Consider the following 21,588-nt stretch of genomic DNA (forward strand, 5'->3'; position numbering starts at 1 on the left):
AGGCCAGAGGCCACGGTGAAGCTCTCTGCACTTACCATGTTTTTCCGCCTTCTTTTACCCCAGGAGGTGACCCTCAATTGGACAAACGCCATCTCCTTGCCCATGTCTCTATTCTCACTGTGTTACAGCCCTACAGGAGTTCTAAATGCAGACAGTAGGAGGGTAGTGGGAGAAAGAGCCCAGGAGTCAGGCTGGCTGCTCTAATTTCTGCTCACATCCTAACCAGCTGTGTGGTCGGGGTGGGTCTGTGGTTCCTACGCACCCTGTTCTCAAACTTGGCCTTATATGCCCATCAAATCTGAGGATCACATTCCTCGGCTGAAGTTAGTCTAAAAGCAAATTTCCCAGTTTCTCACCCTCTCTTGACCTCAATATTCGTCTCTGCCGAATGGAACCATGAACCCTGGGTCAGAGTGTTGGGGGCAGGGTACACCCAGAAGCCACCTGTGGCCACACAGAACCTGACACCACCATGCATGGTCACAGCCTGTGAAATTATAACCCCAGGATCGCCTAGGGGTTTCCCATCACCTCTGCATGGAGGCAGGAGGGTGGGCGTCACTGCTAACCCAAGGGACAAAGGATGCAAAGCTGTGCTCACCAGTCTGACACCGGCTCCCCGAGAAGGGAGCTGGACAGTTGCAACTGAAGGTATCCCCTCTAATGATACAGTCCCCGCCGTGTTCACAGGGGTTGGACTGGCATGGATCTAAGACACAAAGGCAGAAGTCAAGGTCAGAGAGGGGGAATCCGAAGAGAAGACCCACTTCTCACCCAACGTCGGCCTCCTGCCCCAAACGGGAGAGCAACAATAGAACTGTTGCTTGGACAAAGGCGAAAACTGTATCATCCTTCGAGATCAAGAGCGACAGCAGTCACATGCCGGGGAGAGGGACGCAGGTGAGTAAGAGGGGAGGCAGGCAGACACAATCCTGACTGTGTCCCTCAGCCCCGCTTTGGACCCGGCTTTCTCATTGAGAAAGTCCCCTTCCTCTTTCGAGTGTTTTTCCCCTCCCACCTCGCCGGGAGTACATTGGGGTCTGTCTCTGATGCTGAAGGCATTTCACAAGCCTGAAGACCTCCCCTACTTCCAGTGCCCAGGGGTGGAGGTCAGGCAGAAGTGTGCAAAGCTAACCCACCCCTCATGAAACACATGCTTTCTGAACATCAGGAAGGAAGAGCAAAGGCAAGAGGGTGACAGAGGATTGACGGCTCAGAGGAAGTGACCCAGTGGCCTTCGTCTTTCTTCAACTCCTTGTTCAGTTAGATTTTGTCATATTTCATCTGTGCCTCTGGCTTTTTCATGGTCGTCTGAATGGATCCTCCCTTGGGGAATTCTTTGTCCTGCTCTCACATGCATTGTTCTTTGGTTCGGGAAGTGGGATCCCGGGGCCTGGCTCCTGTTTTGATGGTCTCTTCTGATGTTCCCCCTGTGCCCTGTATCTTGGCCCTGCCTTCCAGGCCACTTTGCAGTAAGACAGCTTTTAATGCCAGCTGCTAAGTGCTTTCTTTCCATGCCTTCACTTGGCTCAGTCATGTGCCTTTTTTTTTTTGCCTGGATCTAGATTCTTATTTTTCTTTTCTGTCCTATTGGTCAGGCTAAGGAGCCATAAACCAAAGCTAAGTGTGTGACTACATACACACACACACACAACAACAATAAGACCCACACACAACCACACACACCACACTCTCACACACACACAAACACAAATGCAACTACATTCACATATACATATAAACACACAACCACACTTACCTATACATACAACCACATTCACATATACACATGTATACACATACAAATACACTCAAACATATACACACATATATGCATACAACCACACTCACAAATACGGATATATATATATATATACACATACATACACACAAAAACATACAGACAAACACACACAAACAAACATTCATACATCCACACTAACAGCTGTATACAGATTCTGAATAAAAGACTAGGCATGGTAGGAAATATTTATGATCCCAGTGCCCAGGAGGTAGAAGCAGGCAGAACCCTGGGATTCACTGACCGGTCAGTGCAGTTTAATCAGGGTAAGCCCTGGCCAGGGAGAGGTCTTGTCTCAAAACACTGAGGCAGGTGTCCTGAAGCAGTACATCAGAGTTTGCCTGCTGGGCTTTATATGCACACATATATGCACACATGTACACAAGCATCTAAACATGCATACCCCTCCAACACACAGAGACCTACATAAATACACATGCACAAACAGGCATGCACACACAGAGATTATAAATAGCAAAAAGAGAAAGGATGAAGATGGAAAGCCAGAATTGTCAATGCTTGAATGCAAATACTCCAAGCTAAGTTAAATTCTTTTGCACAGTTAGGACACAGCTTGAGGTTGAGGTTGCTCCTCTCTTGACCTCTCTTACTTCACTTGGTACTGGAGGTAGGGAGATGCTTCTAAGCACCTTCCCTATTCTCCGAGTGTAGGACTCAATGGGGGGCAGATCCAGTCTACAAAACTCTTCAATACCCATTTTACCAGCAGCCCAGAGACAAGAGAGAAAGGCCTTTGCACACGTAAGTCCAGCCACGATCCCTCCCTCCAGATCAGCACCCACCGTCATCTTCATAGTACCAGTCAGGGTTCTCGGGGGAGCTTGGCGTGACACTGACGTCTTTGTCTGGGATGGACTGCTCATCGCTGTAGTAATAGTCATCGGGGGTCCAATCTGCAGGGGCAGGAACAGGACAGAAGACACCCTAGTCATTAGGCCTAAGGAAGTTATCCTTGATTTAGGGGACCACCTCTTCCCTGAGAGCTCAATTTCTTTAAGGAGGAATTACATTTCTTTTCAGCTCTCCCCAGCAACACGGGAAGACAGGAGGGTCAGGCTCTGTGATGTTTAATTTTGGAGATGTTATGGTCCAGCGAGGCAGTGCTGGTGCTTGGCATGGCGGTGCCGGGTTAGAAATGGGGGAGATCAAGTCTCAACTTTGCACTATGCCTATTCTCCACGCCTTAAGCTTCTCAGCTCTGAACCGCAGGATGTACCCTGTGGCCTCCAGATCTTCACATATCTTTATAGGGTCACCAGGGCTAGAGCACGAGGTGCAGCCACAGTGAGTGATGTAGTATTTCCCCATGAGACTTCATTCGTCATCTTAGCTTAATGAAGTCCAAGGCACTTGTCACTTTCCCTCTTGGGTTAAGCATCTCTCGGTTGCCACTACAGAGCATTTAACAGCCAATCTTAACTGAGCTCTTACTGGACCTGTGCTAAACGTTTGCAGGTAACTTCGTATTTATCCTCATAAAAACTGGGAAGCTGGGCCAGGGACATAGCTCAGCTGAAAGAATGCCTTTATATGCAGATTCCAGCTCTGCATGAACCGGCTATGGTGGAACACAGTAACCCCAAATCCAGAGTAACCCCAAATGGCTTAGTTTCTTTCAGTGTTCTATGAAATAAAGATACCCTGAAAAATCCACTTAAGGAAGGGAAGGTTTATTTTTGATCACAGGTTAGGGGTACTGTCTCTTATGGTGGGGAAATCAAGGTACCAGGAGGTTGGGTCACTGGTCTCATTGGATTCACAGTCAGGAAGGATAGAGGATGAAGAGACATCCGTGTTCAACTTGTCTTCTCCATTTTAGACAATCTAGGGCTAAAGCCAGCAAATGGTGAATTCTCCTCAATGAACCTAGTCAACACATTCTCTCCTCACATACATGCACAGAGGGAAAATAACCCCCCCCGACAGATGTGCCTGGGGGACATGCCTTCTAGGGGAGTATAGAAGTTGTCATGTTGACAGTTGGCATTACTGTGTCAGAATTTATGAGGTAAAGGCAGAAAGGCATCAGGCGTTCAAGCCATTGTTGGCTCTGGAAAGTGTGAAGCCAGGATGGGATAGATGAGACCCTGTCTCAAAATAACTGAGAAGCTGTATGCTTACTGGGCCTTACATTGTGATATCTGAGGTCCATAGGAAATAGAAATGTGCCCAAGGTCCCATGGCCAATTCACAGCCAGATTTAAATTAAAGTTTGTCTCAGCACAACCACCATGTCTTTCTAGTTCAATAACAATTTTCAATTACTGTCCTAGTCAGGGTTTCTATTTCTACACAAACATCATGACGAAGAAGTAAGTTGGGGAGGAAAGGGTTTATTCAGCTCACACTTCCACATCGCTGTTTATCACCAAAGGAAGTCAGGACTAGAACCCAAGCAGGTCAGGAAGCAGGAGCTGATGCAGAGGCCATGGAGGGATGTTCCTTGCTGGCTTGCTTCCCCTGGCTTGCTCAGCCTGCTTTCTTATAGAACCCAGGACCACCAGCCCAGAGATGGCACCACCCACAATGGGCTGGGCCAGGGATGGCTCCACCCACAGTGGGCTGGGCCCTTCCCCCTTGATCACTAGTTGAGAAAATGCCTTACAGCTGGATCTCATGGAGGCATTTCCCCAACTGAGGCTCCTTTCTCTGTGATAGCTCCAGCTTGTGTCAGGTTGACACAAAACCAGCCAGTACAATTATTTCTTTCTATTGCTTTAAATGGCCCTTTACACACACACACACACACACACACACACACACACACACACACACCATCCCCACTGAGTGTCTAGCCTGCTACTTGCTACTTAACAGCCACCCACATACAGCCCTCTGCTCCTGGATCTTGGTTACCAATGGAGACAGTGCCATGATGCCCACAGATGGAGAATTCAGTTACATGGGACTTGGAGTCAAGCAGCTGTGTGTGCACCTGAACTTGAGTTCTGAGTTACATGGAGTCTTGGAAGATGCTGGAGACTCTGTGGCTGGCGGAGAGAAGTTTGGAACTGGGAGAAGGTGGAGTTCATTTTGCCTTTTTCAGCTGATAAGAGGATGGCAAATTGGCACAGGGAGCTGGGAAGAAGCTCTCCAGAGAGACATATTGTAATGAGGCGGGAGCAAATGCAGATGCTGGACTTGAAAGGCAACCCATCAAGGCAGCGATGGAGGAGCGCTCTCTCCATTCTGATTACCAAGCACAGTGCCTCGTGCATCCTCCCAGTATTCTGTGGAAATAGTCCTTATATCTGTGGCTTCTAAAAAAATCAACATTTGCACCGTGGCTATTTTATATTTTCCATTAAAAGCAGAATCATCTTTTTCTTTCTTTCTTTTTTTTTAAATTTGCCCACATAGGTTCCTTGGCAAAGCTTCACCTAACTTATCAGCACGTCAAGTCAAGACTCTCTTCGCTTGCTCATTATTTTTCTCCGGCTGCTTCTCCCCCACTATGGAAATGTTCCCAGAGGAGGCCACCTTTCCAGGGATGAGGGTCTAGGTTGAAGATAAGACCACAGTCTTCCTGAAGCAATAGACTTTCCTTCCATAAACATAATAAAATAGGAAAGAGGGGAGAAGTTGATGGAAAACTCTTCCTGGTTGGCCACGAAAGATTCCAAACTGACATTTGAAGGAGATAGAGAGTTGATTGCAACATTGATTTATCTCTGTTTCTGCTGCTGGACTCATTTTGTTTTTCTTCTAGGTGTTTACAGATAAGAGGGGACACACAGAGTCCCCTCGATAGTCCCACAAATTGGAGGGCAGACTGGCTAATCTTTACTGTGTTGTTAAGGATTCCCACTCCATGGGAGGCGCTCCATTGGCAAAGTGCTTTCTACACAAGCTTGAGACCTGAGTTCAGATATCTACCACGTATGTACATAAGAAGAACACGGTGGCACATGCCTATAATTCTACTGCCTGACAGGGTGGGTTGGAGATGGGAGATCCTGAAGATCCCAGCTACTCGTCCCGAGATTTGTGTCCAATGAAAGATTCTATTACAAACAAATAAATGGCAAGCGATAGAGAAAGATGCTGGACAATAACTGCAGCCCTCTACATGTGTATATACATACAAACACCAACACATACATGTGTGCTTGTACACACAAGTACTTGCGCACAAACCCACACATATAAAAATCATATGAAACCCAGAGACCTACACACATTCACACACCACCCACAGATATAAAAAAAACAATCGAACACACAGATCTGTTCATGTGAACTTACCACTCACACATTTAAAAAGCACGAAATGGAGAAGATTCAGCAAGTCTGACAGTTAATGAGGGTTCTGGGAGGAGGTGGACTCAGCAAAGGCTTCAGATCTCCAGGGAAGAGGAAGCCATTCTGTTGGGGAGCTGCACAAGCCTCTCCCTTTAGGCAGACCCTACCTCTCCTGTAATGTTGACACTCCATCCCCCTGTATGCATTGAACAGTATACAGCAAACCTACAGTGGATGATATGTTATGCCAGGTGGTGGAAGGCACTGGGGACCACAGAGTGATATAATAAAGTTAGACCAACAAGAATGGAACATGGCCGGGTCCTAGAGGAGCCTCCAGTCTGAACAGCCTTGAGAAAGAAAGCAAGATGAGGAGCCTGAGGGTGGGTGTGGCCACATGGAAGCCTGGTATCTTTGCTTTCAGTGCCGGATATTTGACTTGGTTTGAGCCAATCTAATGACATGGATGCCCCAGTCCTCCAGCTTCCTGCATCTTTTCTCTCTTACAGCAGGACTTCCCAGTTCATTTTAGTGAGGGATGGTTCACAACCCACCCAGCTCTTGGTTCTTTGCTGACTTTGGGACTTGCTCTTAGGTTGACCATGAAACCCCATGTTGTCCTCTCTTCCTTTTCTCCTTCCTTCCTTCCTTCCTTCCTTCCATCCTTCCTTCCTCCACCTCTTGCCTACTTTCCTGGGCCCTCCCAACTCCTGTGGAAATAGTCTGGCCTACTTTGTCACAAGAGTCAACAGCATGCCCAGATGAAGCCTCAGACAGGATAAAGCCCAAACAATAGCAAAATGGGATGACAGACCAACCTCTAGATGGCTGAAGATGCAAGGAAATCCAGCTCAGATCAGCTAGACCTGGCCTAGACCAGAAGGATGCAGATTAAACTGCATCCAAAAAAATTGATATCTAAATACATGCTTATTGATGGACATCTCCAGTTGGGGTTGTATTAACAACAGACACATAAGCTTGACTGACACTGGGTGCTCACGGGATTGGAGGTTAAGATGTGGGCGTTCCTCAGTAGCCTAGTTACCTGCAGAGTATGGGTGTCTTGGCTGGAATATCTTTGTTTTGCTCTGGACCTTAACACATCTGTCTGATTTGTTTCCTGGAATCTTCAAAACAAGGCTGCCTCTGTTCTGTCTTCCCACAGTGCCCAGCACAGAGCCCTGTGTATTGTTGGTGTGTGTGTGACAGATTGATTTTATCTGTGACAGAGCCTCCTTGCCTTCTGATTGGCTCAGCTTGAAGCAGCATGAGGAAGAATACAGGTGAGATTTGTGCTGGAAAAAAATCAGATCTTCTTTGTACAAGTCTATAAAGTTGTTTATTGTTTTCTTAGTAGAAAACAATTACTGTTTTCATTGCCTGATATGAAATCTGGTCTCACTCTGGCAGACTGGAGAAAACTTCTTTGGAGACATAGTTGGTAAAGTGTCTTCCTTGAGGGGAAGGGAACTGGAATTCAACCTTCAGAATCCATATTTTTAAAAGCAGGGGGCTTGGTTACAGACTAATAATCCTAGTGCTGGGATCCCTGGGCCCTACTGGTCAGCCAGCTCAGCCCACTATTGAGATCTATGAGAGACCCATCTCAGAATCCTCAGAAAGTTGTTGGTAAGGTAACTTGGCATGTGTGGCAATGAACACTAATGTGCCTCAAGCACAGCAGGAGGCAAGGACCGACTCCAGAGTTTGTCCTCTGACATCCAGCACTACAACATGTGTGCAATGCATTTATACATATATGGACCTGAGTATATATAATGTCATATGAATACATGTGCAGCACATGCAAAATGAGAGAGAGAGAGAGAGAGAGAGAGAGAGAGAGAGAGAGAGAGAGAGAGAGAGAGAGAGAGAGAGTCTGTCTCAGGAACTATGCCTGAGGTTTTCCTCTGGAATCCACAAACATGTATGCGCACATACAAAGCCTGCTTTGGGTTTACATTCAGATTGCTTGAGACTCCCTCCGAACTGCTGAGAAAGTGTGACCCTCAGAAGCATTTTACATTAGTTAGAAAAAGAAATCCTGTGGCCTTGCTCCTTTTCCGGAGTCTAGCTAAAAATAACCACAAAGAGTGTTGGGGTGTTTTGAGTTAACACATATCATTCTCATGGTAGGTGTAGTGGCTATTCCTGGTTGTCAGCTTGACTATATCTGGGTGCAGGTTGGAAAAAGTGGCCTGCTCAGGAAATCTTCAGCTAGCACATGTCTCTCTCCCCTCCCTGGAACTCCCGTGGTCCACGGTGAGGGCCTCTTGGAAAGCGCTCACAGCTGGTGCTGCGGGAAGTCCACAGCTGCTCTGATAAAGGAGCTTGCCAGATGTGCCGGACGGAGAGAAAATCCCTGGAATGTCATCCTGGGTGGCTTCATCCATCACTGTACCACAGCTGGTTCCTCTGAGGCGCCTTCCCCAAACCCCAGCCCTGTCGGCCTGCCTGTGACATTTCCAGCCCCACTGGCAGGCGACCGCAGCTGAGGGCCTCGCTGGCAGGCATCAGGACAGCTGATGGACGGCACAGCCTGTGGTGCTGGGCAGAGCCAAGCCGGCTTTGAAGATGAGTTTCCGCAGGCCCGGCGGCTCTGTGTCACCTGCTTCGGGGAGATGGGCAGAGCTCTGCTGTTTGATAGCCACCTCCTCTACTACACACTGGGGACCAGGAACCAGGCACCTTCTGCTCCAGCAAGGCCCTTACCATGCACTGGCACCGGTAACAACCAAGGAACCAAGGAAGCGCTTAGCCTGAGGGCTTGAGCCGGGCATCTCTTCAGCACGCTGCTGTCTGAAGGGAGCACGGAGCTGATGAATTTCATCAAACAACGGTCCCGTGTGCCATGGAACCAGACAAGGATATGCCTTAAATCTGACTTTCTCAGTCCACGGCCAGAGGCCAACGGAGCATCCGGAGGTAGGCCCTAGCCAAGGCAGCCTCATTCCTTTGCTCACTGACTCGTTACCTGCATCGTTCTTGTAGGGCTCGGTGTTTTGTGTGCTCAGTCTCACGCTGCTCCCTCTTTCCTAAGTTGTTGTCCAGCTTAAGTCTTTGTCTTAAATGCCTCCAGCGTTGGGGTGCTCACCCCTTCTTCCCAAGAGCCCATCAGCCTGTTCACAGCTCAGATAGTCTAACGTTAGGACAGTCTTCCTGTCTGTAGGTCAAATCTGACGCTGTGCTTTGTAATCTGTTTAACTAAAGACATACGGACACATGGAATGACGGACACATAGAATGAATCCACTCTCTTCTTCAGCCAGTTCATTGCCTAATTCCAGAATGTCACAACCCCCTGTAGATGTCATGTGCAGCATTCTGAAGACACTTAGTAAAGTGCCTTGTGGTGAAGACACTTCTTGAGTTTTTTTTTCTTTTTCATGTGTGTATGTGTGTGTGTGTAGTATGAATGTGTGGTATATTTGTGTGTGTGTGTGTGTGCGTGTGCGCGTGTGTGATATGTTTGTGTGTGTGGTCTGTTTATGTCTGTGTGGTGTGTGGAGTGGTGTGTGTGTAGCATGTCTGTGTGCTATGTGTATGTGTTGCATGTGTGTATGCATGTTTGCACATCTGTGGGCATGAGTGTGTGTGTGCATGGGTTCATGTGGAGGACAGAGTGATATGAAGAATCATTCTTATTTGTTTTTCCACTTTGCCCACTGAGATAATGTCTCTCAATGGAACTCCGAGTTCATTGCTACATTTAGTCTCATCAGCTGCCTGCCCCAGGGATCCCTGTCCCCACCTTCCAAGGTGAGAATGACAGGGTGGCTACCCTGTCCATTCAGTGCTCACATGGGTTCTGGATTCATGCCTCCTGCTTCAAAGCAAGCGCTTTCCCATTGAGCCGTCCTTCTGGCACATAAAGACTCTTCTGGACACTTGAATCCAAGGTTCTTCGGAGCTTCTAGGCCCTGACTCCTTCCTTGCCGCCCCGTAGCATCTACAGCTATGTCTCTCTGTCTTCTGACCTCCCAAGTCCAAGAATCCTTTGTTAATGTCCGAGTGAGGTATTCTTGAGGCTGGAGACATGATGCCCAGTCCTGGCCTCCACTTCTCTCTGAGCTCCTTGCCTGCCAGGAACCTGAGCGGATGCACCTTTCTGCCTTGCTCTGGGGAAAGATGCAGACTCCCTCTAAGATCCATGCTCACCTGGGCCCATGCTTGCCTGGGCACAGGCTTCTATTCTGTCCCAAGAGCATGTGGGGTGGAAGTCTGGGTCATCTGCTCTGAACTGCCACTGTCTATCTGCCCATCCAGAACTCTCTCCTGGAGAATATTGATGGCTGATCAGCATTTGGCTCGTGGTCACCGTCTTTGTTCTAAGTGAGTCCGTGCCACAAGCTCAAATCGCATTCGTCCTCGGCAAGTACAGGTCCTGCTCTGGTCTTTTGATCGTGACCAACCTAGTACCTTACCTGTGGGGACGTCTGACTTTGCTCCCTTGGAATAGTAAGGACTTTCTACCTCAAACTCAGAGCAGGGCAGAGGGTAATACTGCTTGGTCCATTGCGGTTATGGCACTGGGCAGAAGAAACAGAGAGGGTTCAAGGTGACAGGCTGAGTCTGGGAGAGGCAGAGACTGAGAAACAGCCTAGTCCACTGGAATGCCATATCTACTTCGATGCAGTCATGTTGTGGGGTTGTGGTTGTTTGTTGTTGCTTTAAGACAGGGTCTCTTGTAGTCTAGGCTAGCTTCATACCTGCCATGTAGCTAAAGCTAGTCTTGAACTCCTGATCCTCCCACCTCCATCTCCCAAGGGTCAGGATTGCCTGTGTGTTCGCCATTCCCAGTTTTTAGTGCAATGTTAACACCGTGCCAATGCCGTACGGCGTCCACCTCGGGTCTACCTGACTCTCGGTGCTGCATGCCTTGTTATGGACCTGAGACCTCCTGGGGGGGGGGGTTTCTGGACACCCTAAGCCCAACAGTAGTGGAGGTGGTGGTTCTGGTGGGGTAACACTGGAGTATCTCATCAAGGAGCTACCTACCCAGTGTCCTGGCTTCCCTGTGAGGAACTGGGGTTAGTAGGGTAGCCCCTTGCTCAGTCACATTTTTATCTCCTCATTCACTAATGGACAAGGAACCAGTGGCTTCCCTTGTCTGGGCCTCAGTTTCTTTCCCTGTAAAACAGGGTGTTTGGCCACATTCATAGTTTTTCCCTTAGGTGGCTGAGACCGGCAGCTCAGAGCTGTGTGGAATGTCATATGGCTGCGGTGCTGTTTCTGTGATGTCTGAAACCAGCTGAGTCCCAAGATCCCATAAGTGCTCCTATGCTCCAGCTCTTGGATGGTGGGAGCTTGGGGTGATGGCACACTCACCTGGGTCTGGGGGTGCAATGAGGGACATCAGTGAGAGCTGAAAAAGAAAACAACACAGTGAGGGAGTATGTGACTGAGCTGCCAACCTCCCTCAGATGCCCTTGGCCAGAAATCACCATTGCCCAGACACAGGTGCTGGGAGTCTGCTGAGGGAGCAGAGGAAGATATTCTTCCTGTGCATACATCTTGACCCATCCTCTCTGCAGACACATCTCTCTCTCTCTCTCTCTCTCTCTCTCTCTCTCTCTCTCTCTCTCTCTCACACACACACACACACACACACACACCTGTTGGAACATGGTGGCCCTGGGATATGACTCAATATTAACTAGGCAGTTGCTCTGGGATCACGAATGATGTGGTTATGTTATGTTCCCACGGCAACCCCATTAACAGATGAGAACGCTTAGGATTTATGCTCTAGTCTAAGTGATTCTTGGGGTGATCACCCCTGTGGATTGGGAATGAGCAAATACTTAAAGTTCTGCAGAGTTCCCCAGTGTTCCTGGAATAAAACACAAACACCTGTCCTGAGTGCAAGCCTCTTCCCACGCTCCTCCCTGCCCCCAGAGAACAGCTGCCACATCTGGCTTCAGACTGGATCAAACCAGGTTCCTCCCACCCTGAGCCTCTGCACTGACGTTCCCTCAATCTGGAACCTTCTTTCAGGCTCTTGACCAAGTCTCAGAACAGAGGCCCTGCCAGAACAGCACCTCATCATCTCTATTCATTACTTCCGTGTGTGTGTGTGTGTGTGTGTGTGTGTGTGTGTGGTGTGTGCACGCTCACATGCAGGTGGACATGTGTGAGGGTACCCGTGGGCACAGGTGTACATGTACTTGTATGGACACACATGTGGAAGCCAAAGGCTTCATATCATTCCTTAAATGTCCTTTTTTCTTTTTTGTGGGCTTAAAACTGGACAAGTGGGCTTGGTTAGATGGCCAACAGGGTCCAGAGACCTTCCTGTCCTCAGCTCCCAAAGTTTGGACTCCAAGCATACACTACCACAAGACACATTTGTACCCAGATCCTAGGGCTCAAATGCAGATCCCTGTGCCTGCACTGAGCTGTCTGTGATAACTCCCCGCTCAGGCTGTGGTTTTCTGTCGAACCATATTGAGGACTGGGAAGATGTCATAACACAGAGAAAGTGAAAGGACAGGTCTGCATGCAGTGAGGATGTGGCATCATTAAATAGCATCCTTGATAGAAATGCATCCTGGGGGTGGAGCAGGTCCCCATTCTTCTCTCAAGATCACAGGACCTCCACAGAACAGCCCATCTCCACAGAACAGCCCATCTCCACAGAACACCCCATCTCCACACCACTGAGATGACGGTGTCCTAAAAGCAGAAGGATGGGAAGGCTGGCTATTCCAGCTCAGGGTGTGGCCCTGGATTAGGGCATTGTCGAGATCACAGAGAACCTCAATACAGATGTATTAGGTAGTGTCGTGGTGTCTCTGCTGAATTTCCTGAGAGTAAATGGGGGCATTTCGTGTCTGTAGGACAGGGTCTTTAGAGCCGGTTAGGGTGCTGTCTGTCCTCTATTTGGGAAGGACAAGGAAACAAACACCGGATACTCTCGAGGGTGAGCACAAATGTGGGGAAGACAAAGTGGAGGGGGAGGGGCTCCTGGCAGCCCTCTCCCCTTAAGTTGGAATAGTGATAAAATGAAACCCAGGGAGAAAGGGGACGAAAAGGAAAAGGGGAAATTGTTTCCACTATCTGGAGTGTGTGGCTGTTTAATTACCGTGTGGCTTCCCTCCCCCGTTTTTATAGGGAATGGGATGGGGACACATGTTTCACTGGTGGTGAGGAGGGGTTTTCTCAGGCCTGGGGAAATGACAGTTTTATAGGGTGCTGGAAGAATGGCTGGGGGGCCCTGGAGAATGGCCCCACTGTCAGTACGGCCAGGGGCTGCACCTCGGACCTGGTTCTCTGCTTAGCCCCATTTCTCCTCCATTGAACTTTTGGGGGACCCATGGTCTGTGACCCTCTCTGCTAAGGTTTTTCAATTCAAGCTAACTAGGAGCAGTCATGAGGACTGACTATTGCCTGAGCAATGGGCAGGACAAAAGAGATATCTTTTCTGAGCCCGCAGAGAAAAGCCCTGGGTGACGGGCCAGAGTTAGGAACTTCCAAATATATGTGGAGCTCAAGGGACAGCTGATGCTGTTCTGCCTGTAGCCAGCAGGTGGCAGACATGTCCTTTCTAGGCAAGGCCTCTGAAGGAATTTAAACTGGAAATAGGCAGGCTTCCCTGCAGAACCAGCCTGGTCCCCTTGGAATGTCCCCCACCTGGCTGCTATCTGGGTCTCTACAAACCAACCCCAACTGTGTAGAAGCAAGCGGCACACACACCATTTGTCTCCTTCCACGCTGCCATTCTATTCTGATTTTCCTCAGGCGGGAATAATAGAAGAGTCCTTCCTCCTGGGACGTAAGGATCCGAAGATGAGACTCAGTGGAGGAAATGGTGTGGTGAGGGATAGCCAGCGAGCAAGTGAGAAAACAGGGCGCCCTGTTGAATTATGAAGAGCTGGCGGTGAGCCAGGGGTGGTGGTAAAATGTTTCATATACACTGTCTTGACTATTCCCCAAGGCACTTGGCCATTCCAATATGTAATAATCAACGAACACCCAAATCATCAACATAGCCCTGGAATATGAGTGGCCGTCATCCTTCACAGTCCTGATTTCTAGCCACCAGAGAGAGATTGTGTCAGTGCTTGCCCACACTGCTGTAGAAGGCAGAGACTGTCCCCGTTTCGTTGCTCTTGCTGTGGTAAATATGACTAAGAGCCATGTGGGAAAGTTAACTTGTCTCACAGGTTCCCAGTACTGAATATCACTGGAGGGAACAAAGAGGAGCAGAGGCGGTACCCGTGGAGGAACGGGCTTGCTGGCTCCTTCACACACTCATGGTTGGTGGCTTTTTACATCTCCCAGGATCATCTTCCCAAGGGTAGAACCATCTACAGTAAGCTCGGTCTCCCCGCTGCAATCAACAGTCAAGAAAATGCCACACAGACTTGTCCACAGGGCAATCTGTTGGAGGCAATATCTCAGCTGAGGGTCCTTTCTCGTAGGCAACTGTAGCTTGTGTAAAGTTGACAGAAAGTACCCGGCACAGAGAAGATGCAAGAGCTCCTCAATCTCAAGAAGCAGGTTTGGAGTGAGGTGGAAACACCAAGGATCCTGTTAGTGGGACACTTTATCAAAGTTCTATCTAGTAGGGTCTAGTCTTGGGAGGCGGCAGTGACAGTCACATCACCACGGTGGCAGCTGGGGAGAGTGGGAAAGGGTGTCTCAACTAGTCCGCTGTGGTGAACACATCTCAAGAAACATCCTTGTTAGTCATATAGAGTGTAAATTGCCGCCCATTTCTTCTTTGACCTCATTCCTGGTTTCAGTGGGATTTAAACACATACTCACAGCTGACCCATCTTTCCTAAAGGACTGGGAGTAGTCGCCCCTCCAGAGTAGTGAGAATGTGCAGCCATGGATTTAGAATGACCCCTCCAGCTCTGAAGCCTAGATTTCCATCTGGACATGTCCCTTCTCACAGTTATTCTGGCTGGGTGTCACTAGATGGGAAGTTGTGGTTCGGGTGACAGATCTGCCTGTTTCCTGAGACCCGCAGTGCTATTATTTATCCACAGCTGTGCCACCTCATGTTCCTCCCACCGGGATGCACGAGCTTCCTGTTCACACGCATATACACTCAGGTACACGTTCATACACATTTGTGCACACATGCATGCATATATACTCAGGTACATATTTATGCAATACATTTGTGCATACATGCATGGATGTACACATACATATATGAATAGGCATATATGTACACCCAAGTATAAACACATTCGTGCACACTCATATATACACATGCATACATTACACTCAGGTACACACACATGCATGTACACTCATACACACATGCATGCTTATACACTCAGGCACAAGTACATGCATGTATACTCATTCACACATACAGGCACATACATTCATGCATTATACTCAGATATACACACATGCATATACACATATGTATGTATGTACATTCATGTACATACACATTCATGTACACTCACATACACACATGTATGTGCACATATACAAACATGTATGCTTGTACACTCATGTATACAAAAAGCATGTAATTCACACAAATGTGCATATACACACATATACAGGCATAATACATGTATACCCAAGTATACACACATGCATGTACACTCACACATACACATACATGTACACACACAGGCATACATGTACACCCGAGTACACGCACATGCATGTATACTCACAAACACTTATACACATGTACAGATGTACATACAGAAAAGTAATAAAAATAAAATTTAAAAAATAGAAAAGGGAAAGGTAAGTCTGTTTAACAGAACTATTAAGACATCAGTGGAGGCTGTGGCAGAATTTCTGGAGCAGACTCAGCCGTGTCTGAATTCTAATTACGTGCTTGTCTGGCCTGACTGATTCTTCTGCTGCCAGGACCGGACGCTTCCTGGGCTGAAGGGAGGCTGCCAGGAGGAACCAACTTCACCTCTTAGTGGAGGCCTCCACATAAGCAGGGATCCAAAGCCACACTCTAGCCTGACACCTCTGGTTCCACGTCGATCAGACCTGTAGTCTTTGGGCAGAACCTGGTGTGACCACCCGCTGATGTCACCTTGGGTACAAACCTGGAAACTAGATTTGCATAGATGTGTTTGAGTCTGGCTCTCTGACCTGCTGTGGGCACCGTCTTGGATAGGCTACCTTGTCTCTGTAGCTTGCTTTATTATTTATTAGATCGACCGTGGCCCTACCTCATGGGTTTGTCAGAAAGTTCAAACCACAAGAAATATGTGGCAAAAGTCGGTAAATGGCAGTGGCGCTGTTCCGAGACACCAGTATCAACAGTTTATCTCATTGCTGCTATTTTCAAATTGCTTGGTGCACAGCGTGGGAGGGGCGGGCCTGGGAGAGCCCTCTCAGCACAGAGTCCTCCAGGAACTCCTTTGTTGGGTGGATCACAGGCAAGTCACACAGCCCCCCACTCACTGCTTTTCCCTGGGATCTTTGCCAAACCCTAAGCCAGGAAACTTTGTTATATTAATTATGAAGAGAAAACGTGTTTTATTTAAAATCCCGGCTGCTGAGTTTTCTGCCATGCTGTTTCTCTGTGACAGCAGAATTTCTTTTGCATCTGGGAAACCCTAATGCATTTAGAATATAAATATATCCACGCTTACACACACACACACACACACACACACACACACACACGTGACTTCAGCGACCTGATTTCCATAAATGTCATTGTACACTGCAAACCTAATGAGTTGAAGTCCTGCTTGCAATCAGGTTTTTGGGATTGGTTTTGGGGATTTTTCCCCTCTTAAATTTATGAGAAGTTTCAGGGGAATTCAATCTCTTCCCTTTTCCAGAAATCTTTTCTCGATTAGAGAAGAGGGAACCCTCAGGCATGAAAAAGATGCATTCTGGGTGTTGGGGTTTCACCCAAAAGGGGGCTTTCAGATTCTACCCTAGGGCCCACTTGTACTTGAGTGCTGAGACTGGGGACTGGCCCACTCCAAAATGGCATTAATACTTTACCATCTATGATGTGTTCGAGGAAGAATAATGTAAGTCTACCTCTGTCTCTGTACATCAGTCTTTGCTTCCTTCCTTCCTTCCTTCCTTCCTCCCTCCCTCCCTCCCTCCCTCCCTCCCTCCCTCCCTTCCTCCCTCCTTTTCTCTTCCCTCCACCAATTAGGTGATGAAGGATGAGAGGCTGCTCCCGGGCATCCCCTTCGTGGTGCAGTGTGGACAGGAACGTGTGCTCACTGTTACGGGAATATGGAACTTTGATGAAACCTTGGAAATCCCTATCTCTGTTCGAGATGTTCTGCCTCTCAAATGCTGCCTGGCAACTAAGACAAAGAACACGGCTGCCATCCTACCTTCTTCACAACAAACAAAGCTAGGCTGTGAGCAGGATACACTCCAAGCTCCCAGCATGCAATCGACACAGACCATTTCTGTGGTTCAGCACCTAGGAAGATTCCAGAAGCCAAACAGTATGGATTTGTAGTAAATGGAGCACTTTGCCCACACCTCCCTTTTGTGCAGTAATGGAGAAACCAGCATCTTCACAGAAGCAGGACAGGGTTACAAGCATCATTCTCTCATTCTGACCCCGAGGGAGATAGAATTTCACTGTGGTCAAGCCCAGTGAACTCCCTCAAACATTTTAAGAATCACTATTAAAGAGTTTCTAAGGCAGTGCCTGGATTTTGACAGCTGGGTGGTCTTCCTGTCAGGATGAGGGTCAGACAGATTCGTCTCAGGTCTGGTAGAAGAGAGCCTAGCAGCTCTGCTCCGGTCTTATTTCTTTTCTGGAGACCAGGAATAATGTCACACAGCTATGCTGGGGATGGACACTCAAAATGATTTGTAAAATAAGTGTACACAAACCATGCTAGACTAGGCATGAGGGCATATGAAGGCTGCCTGGAGCTCACTGCTGTGTCTCGGGCCAAGGCCAGAGAGATGATTAGGGAAACCTGATGATTTGAGCTTAATCCCCAGAGCCCACAGGGTAGGAGATACCTGATCCTTCCGGGTTGTCCTTTTGTTTACACACACACACACACGCACACACACACACACACCACACACACATACACACACATACATATACATACACACATCACACACACAGACACATACACACAGACACACACATGCATGCATATACATACATGTACATGCACATACACACATACCACACACAGAGATACACACATATACACATACCACATGTGCACACACATACATACACACACACCACACACATATACACATACACATATACACACATACACACATATACACACACATTCACACACATACACACATATACACACATCCACATACATACATATACACACATACACACACACACACACACCACACACACACGCATGCATAATGATGAAGATGACAATAAGTGCTTTGAACAGCCTCTGACGTACTCAGCCCTAGGAATAAGTACGCATGATTCCCGCACACCACTGATGCTAAGACTCCCTTCTGTCAGCTTCAGAGGCACATGGAACCCATTACCGTCTACTCTGCAAATGGCCTCATGCCTCCAGCAAGGATGCGGCTCCTGATACCACAAGCACCCCAGTTCTTGTGCTCAGGGACCCCGGCCTGTCCTCTAAAGGCTTAAGGCTTAACTGTGTCATTTTCTAGCTGTGGGGCTGGAGACCATGTTATCCAGTTCTGTATGTATAAAATAGGAATGGTCAGAGTACCCATGGCTCAGCGCCCATTTGGCAGTGAACCAATCCATAGCAAACTTAGGGGCTAGCGCTTCGAACTGACTCTTCTACATGTTATGAGATCATCATCATCACCATCATCGTCACCATCATCATCACCATCATCACGGACAAGCTGGCCCATGTTGCTTACTATATAGCCAAGAATGGCCTGGAATTCATAATCCTGCCTCAACCTCTTGAGTGCTGACAATTTTTAGCTCAGCCCATCAGGCCGTGACTTTGTCCCTGATGAAGCCCAGAACTCTTCCAAGCATCCATCCATCTTGGCCACTTGGCCCTAGATGCAGCAGGTGAAGAGACTTCCCAACCACCTGTTTGGCACACACCTGGGAAAGCAAACATGCGAAAAAAACTCGAGTCCTCTCTTTGGAATTGACTACGCTCATTGCCCAGAGGCTAACCCTCATATGTTTTTATCCATTATTGACTTACAGTTTCATTGATTACCGTAAAAATTCCCTGGCTCTTAAAAAAAAGAAAGATGTGTGGGAAGGTTGGGGGCTGGGATATTATATTATCCTTTTGTGAACATCATACTCTGTCAACTCCTGCCTACAAACTTCAGGCTCAGTTGTTTTTGGCTGGTGTTCTCTCGGCACCTCTGATAATTTCCACTGCCGTTTTGTACACCTGTGTGAGAGCCGCTCTTTCTTAGGCCCCAGGTGCCCACCAAGAAATTACAAGACTGGATCCCTGTGATTGACAGCTACTATAATTGCAGCCCCCACCCCATAGTTCGGAAAGACAATCTTCTACAGCAAATCACTTGGCAACTGGACCTGGGACGCTGGAAGGTGGCTGAGCTGGTTGAACTGGCTGACAGGTGAGGTGTGACCATTATTTATGGACCCCATATCTTATGGGGAAATACCCTAAAGGGGAAATCCAGTCCAAAAGTGCTTGACCGGATGCAAGAAGTTCACAATGTCTCCCCTCCCCCAGATCTCCCCTGCCTCTCTTCTTCAAAGGGACTGTGCTCTGATTTTTATAGGGGGGTTACATTCATTCTGGGCATTTTCTCTGAGAGCTGACTCTAGGTTGGGGCTTCGCTCCCCTGGAAAGAGTTTGCCTGGCACACATGATAGGAATCTGGGATTTGATCAGCAGCAGCAGCAAGAAAAGCAAAAGCAGAAAGAGATAAGGGTTACGGGAAGACACCAGGTCTGCACCCTTCGTTACCGTGACCTCTACCACAAGAGCAGTTGGCTGTCGGTGAATCCTTGGATGCTCGGAGCAGATTATTGTGGCGATATATTGTCACTGCAGTTATGTGACAAAATCAAGACTGCTCCTGGATCCAAGGCTCAACACTCAAGCCTCGGGCCATGGGCAGCGTGGAGATATCAGGAAGCTCTACTGTGTGTGTAGATGGGCCAGCATCTTTACTACTCGTTCAGTGCAAAGGTCTCAGGCCCCTGGTCAAAGCCCCCTTAGAGTGTTTTTCCCTTTCTGGTGCACCACAAGCTCCCTTGAGCCTTGGCTCATCTTCCCTGTCTTGTCCACTGTGGTCATGGGAAAAAGAAAAGTAAGTATTAACCATGGGACGTCTCTGCAAATAGAAGGCAGCTAAGAAAATCCTTTGGGTTCCTTTCAACCATCAGGGGATCCCCCTGAGGCCAAAGCTCAGGAGTTTTTTTCTTAGTGTCAGCCCCAGATGGCTAGATAATCTGCCCTGTGAGCTAAGGCTGGTTTCTCCTAGGGGCAGAGTATGTAACTTTCCATGACTTCTCAGAGGATTCCCTGAGGTACGTGCCACACTTCACCCATGCCTTAGAGTATTTGTGTGCTCTAGTCACCACTGTGGGGACGAATTCGTGGAGGCTCTGCCACAAGAACTCATGTCCTACACACGTCCTTACAAAACTGCCTGCCCAGAAGTTCCGTGATACGGCCTGTGTAGCTGCTGTGGTTAGGACACACGCAACTTGGCAACACCAGTCTTCCCCAGTATAAGATTTTCCTTGCTTCTAACCCAGATGGTTTGATTTTGCTAAAACCCTCAGTGCCCCTCAACCATAGAAATGTGAGGTGGCCACTTACCCCTATGGCTGACTTCCCCACCAGGGTGATTAGCAGCAGGACACGGAACGCCAACATCCTGACAAACATCTGTGCAGTTGAAGGCCTCTCCGTTCCTTCCCTCTACAGTTTCTCTTCTTGTCTATTCCTTTGGGGGTGGGAGTGGGGGTGGCGATGTCAGTCTCCGGGGATTCCGGAACAAATGAAGAGGGTGCAAATTATTAACTAGGCATCAAATACTGTTTAATGTTTTGCGAACCAACTATCTTGATTAAACAAATGGCAACTTGGGGGTTGGGCAGAGCCAAGGGGTGCCTTGTCTTCTGCAGAAAAAAAGTCTCCAAAGATAGCAGTCAAAATAAAGAACCCCATGGCATGGGGTGGAGGAGGAGCTGGGGGAGGTTCAGTTCAGGTTTGGGTGCATAGGCCACAGGATAAAGGACTCCAGGTAGGGCAAGAAGCTCTGTCACTTCTGAGGTTACTGCTAGATTTCTGATCTTCAAATCTCAACCAGAACTAAGGCATGGCCGGGCCCCTAATAACACCACACTTTACAGTCATGAAAGATAAATTAAAGAAAACCAAACTGCTATTGACAAACATTGATTCTGGGCCTTTTGAAGTGTGGCCCACAGCAGCTTGTTGGCTTCAAAAGTTTCCTTTTAAATCTCATTACATAAGGCTTTTACTTTTAATTATTTTCTCCTTTCGTTTGGAGACTTTTTTCGACCAAGAGGAGAAAAAACAACCATGGTGCTCATTTTTGGGGGGACAATTGGTCCCAGTGTTCCTTACTTGGTAGCACCA

General features: G+C 48.0%; 1 protein-coding gene across 2 annotated transcripts in view; it reads right to left on the reverse strand.

The window, feature by feature from the left end:
* The window catches only part of HABP2 (hyaluronan binding protein 2), a gene marked incomplete at both ends in the record, with an annotated part of 31,296 nt that extends 10,437 nt beyond the window's left edge, over nt 1-20,859 (reverse strand). The window contains 4 exons of one of the 2 annotated variants that reach the window (XM_080911570.1): nt 602-709; nt 2,605-2,715; nt 11,396-11,432; nt 20,803-20,859. In XM_080911570.1, coding sequence (XP_080767696.1) covers nt 602-709; nt 2,605-2,715; nt 11,396-11,432; nt 20,803-20,859 — 313 coding nt within the window. The remainder of the gene's footprint in view (nt 1-601; nt 710-2,604; nt 2,716-11,395; nt 11,433-20,802) is intronic. The other variant, XM_080911571.1, reaches the window with a different exon arrangement.
* Nucleotides 20,860-21,588: the final 729 nt, after the last annotated feature.

The sequence above is a fragment of the Micromys minutus genome, assembly GCF_963924665.1.
Source record: "Micromys minutus genome assembly, chromosome: 2".
Classification (NCBI taxonomy): Eukaryota; Metazoa; Chordata; class Mammalia; order Rodentia; family Muridae; genus Micromys; species Micromys minutus.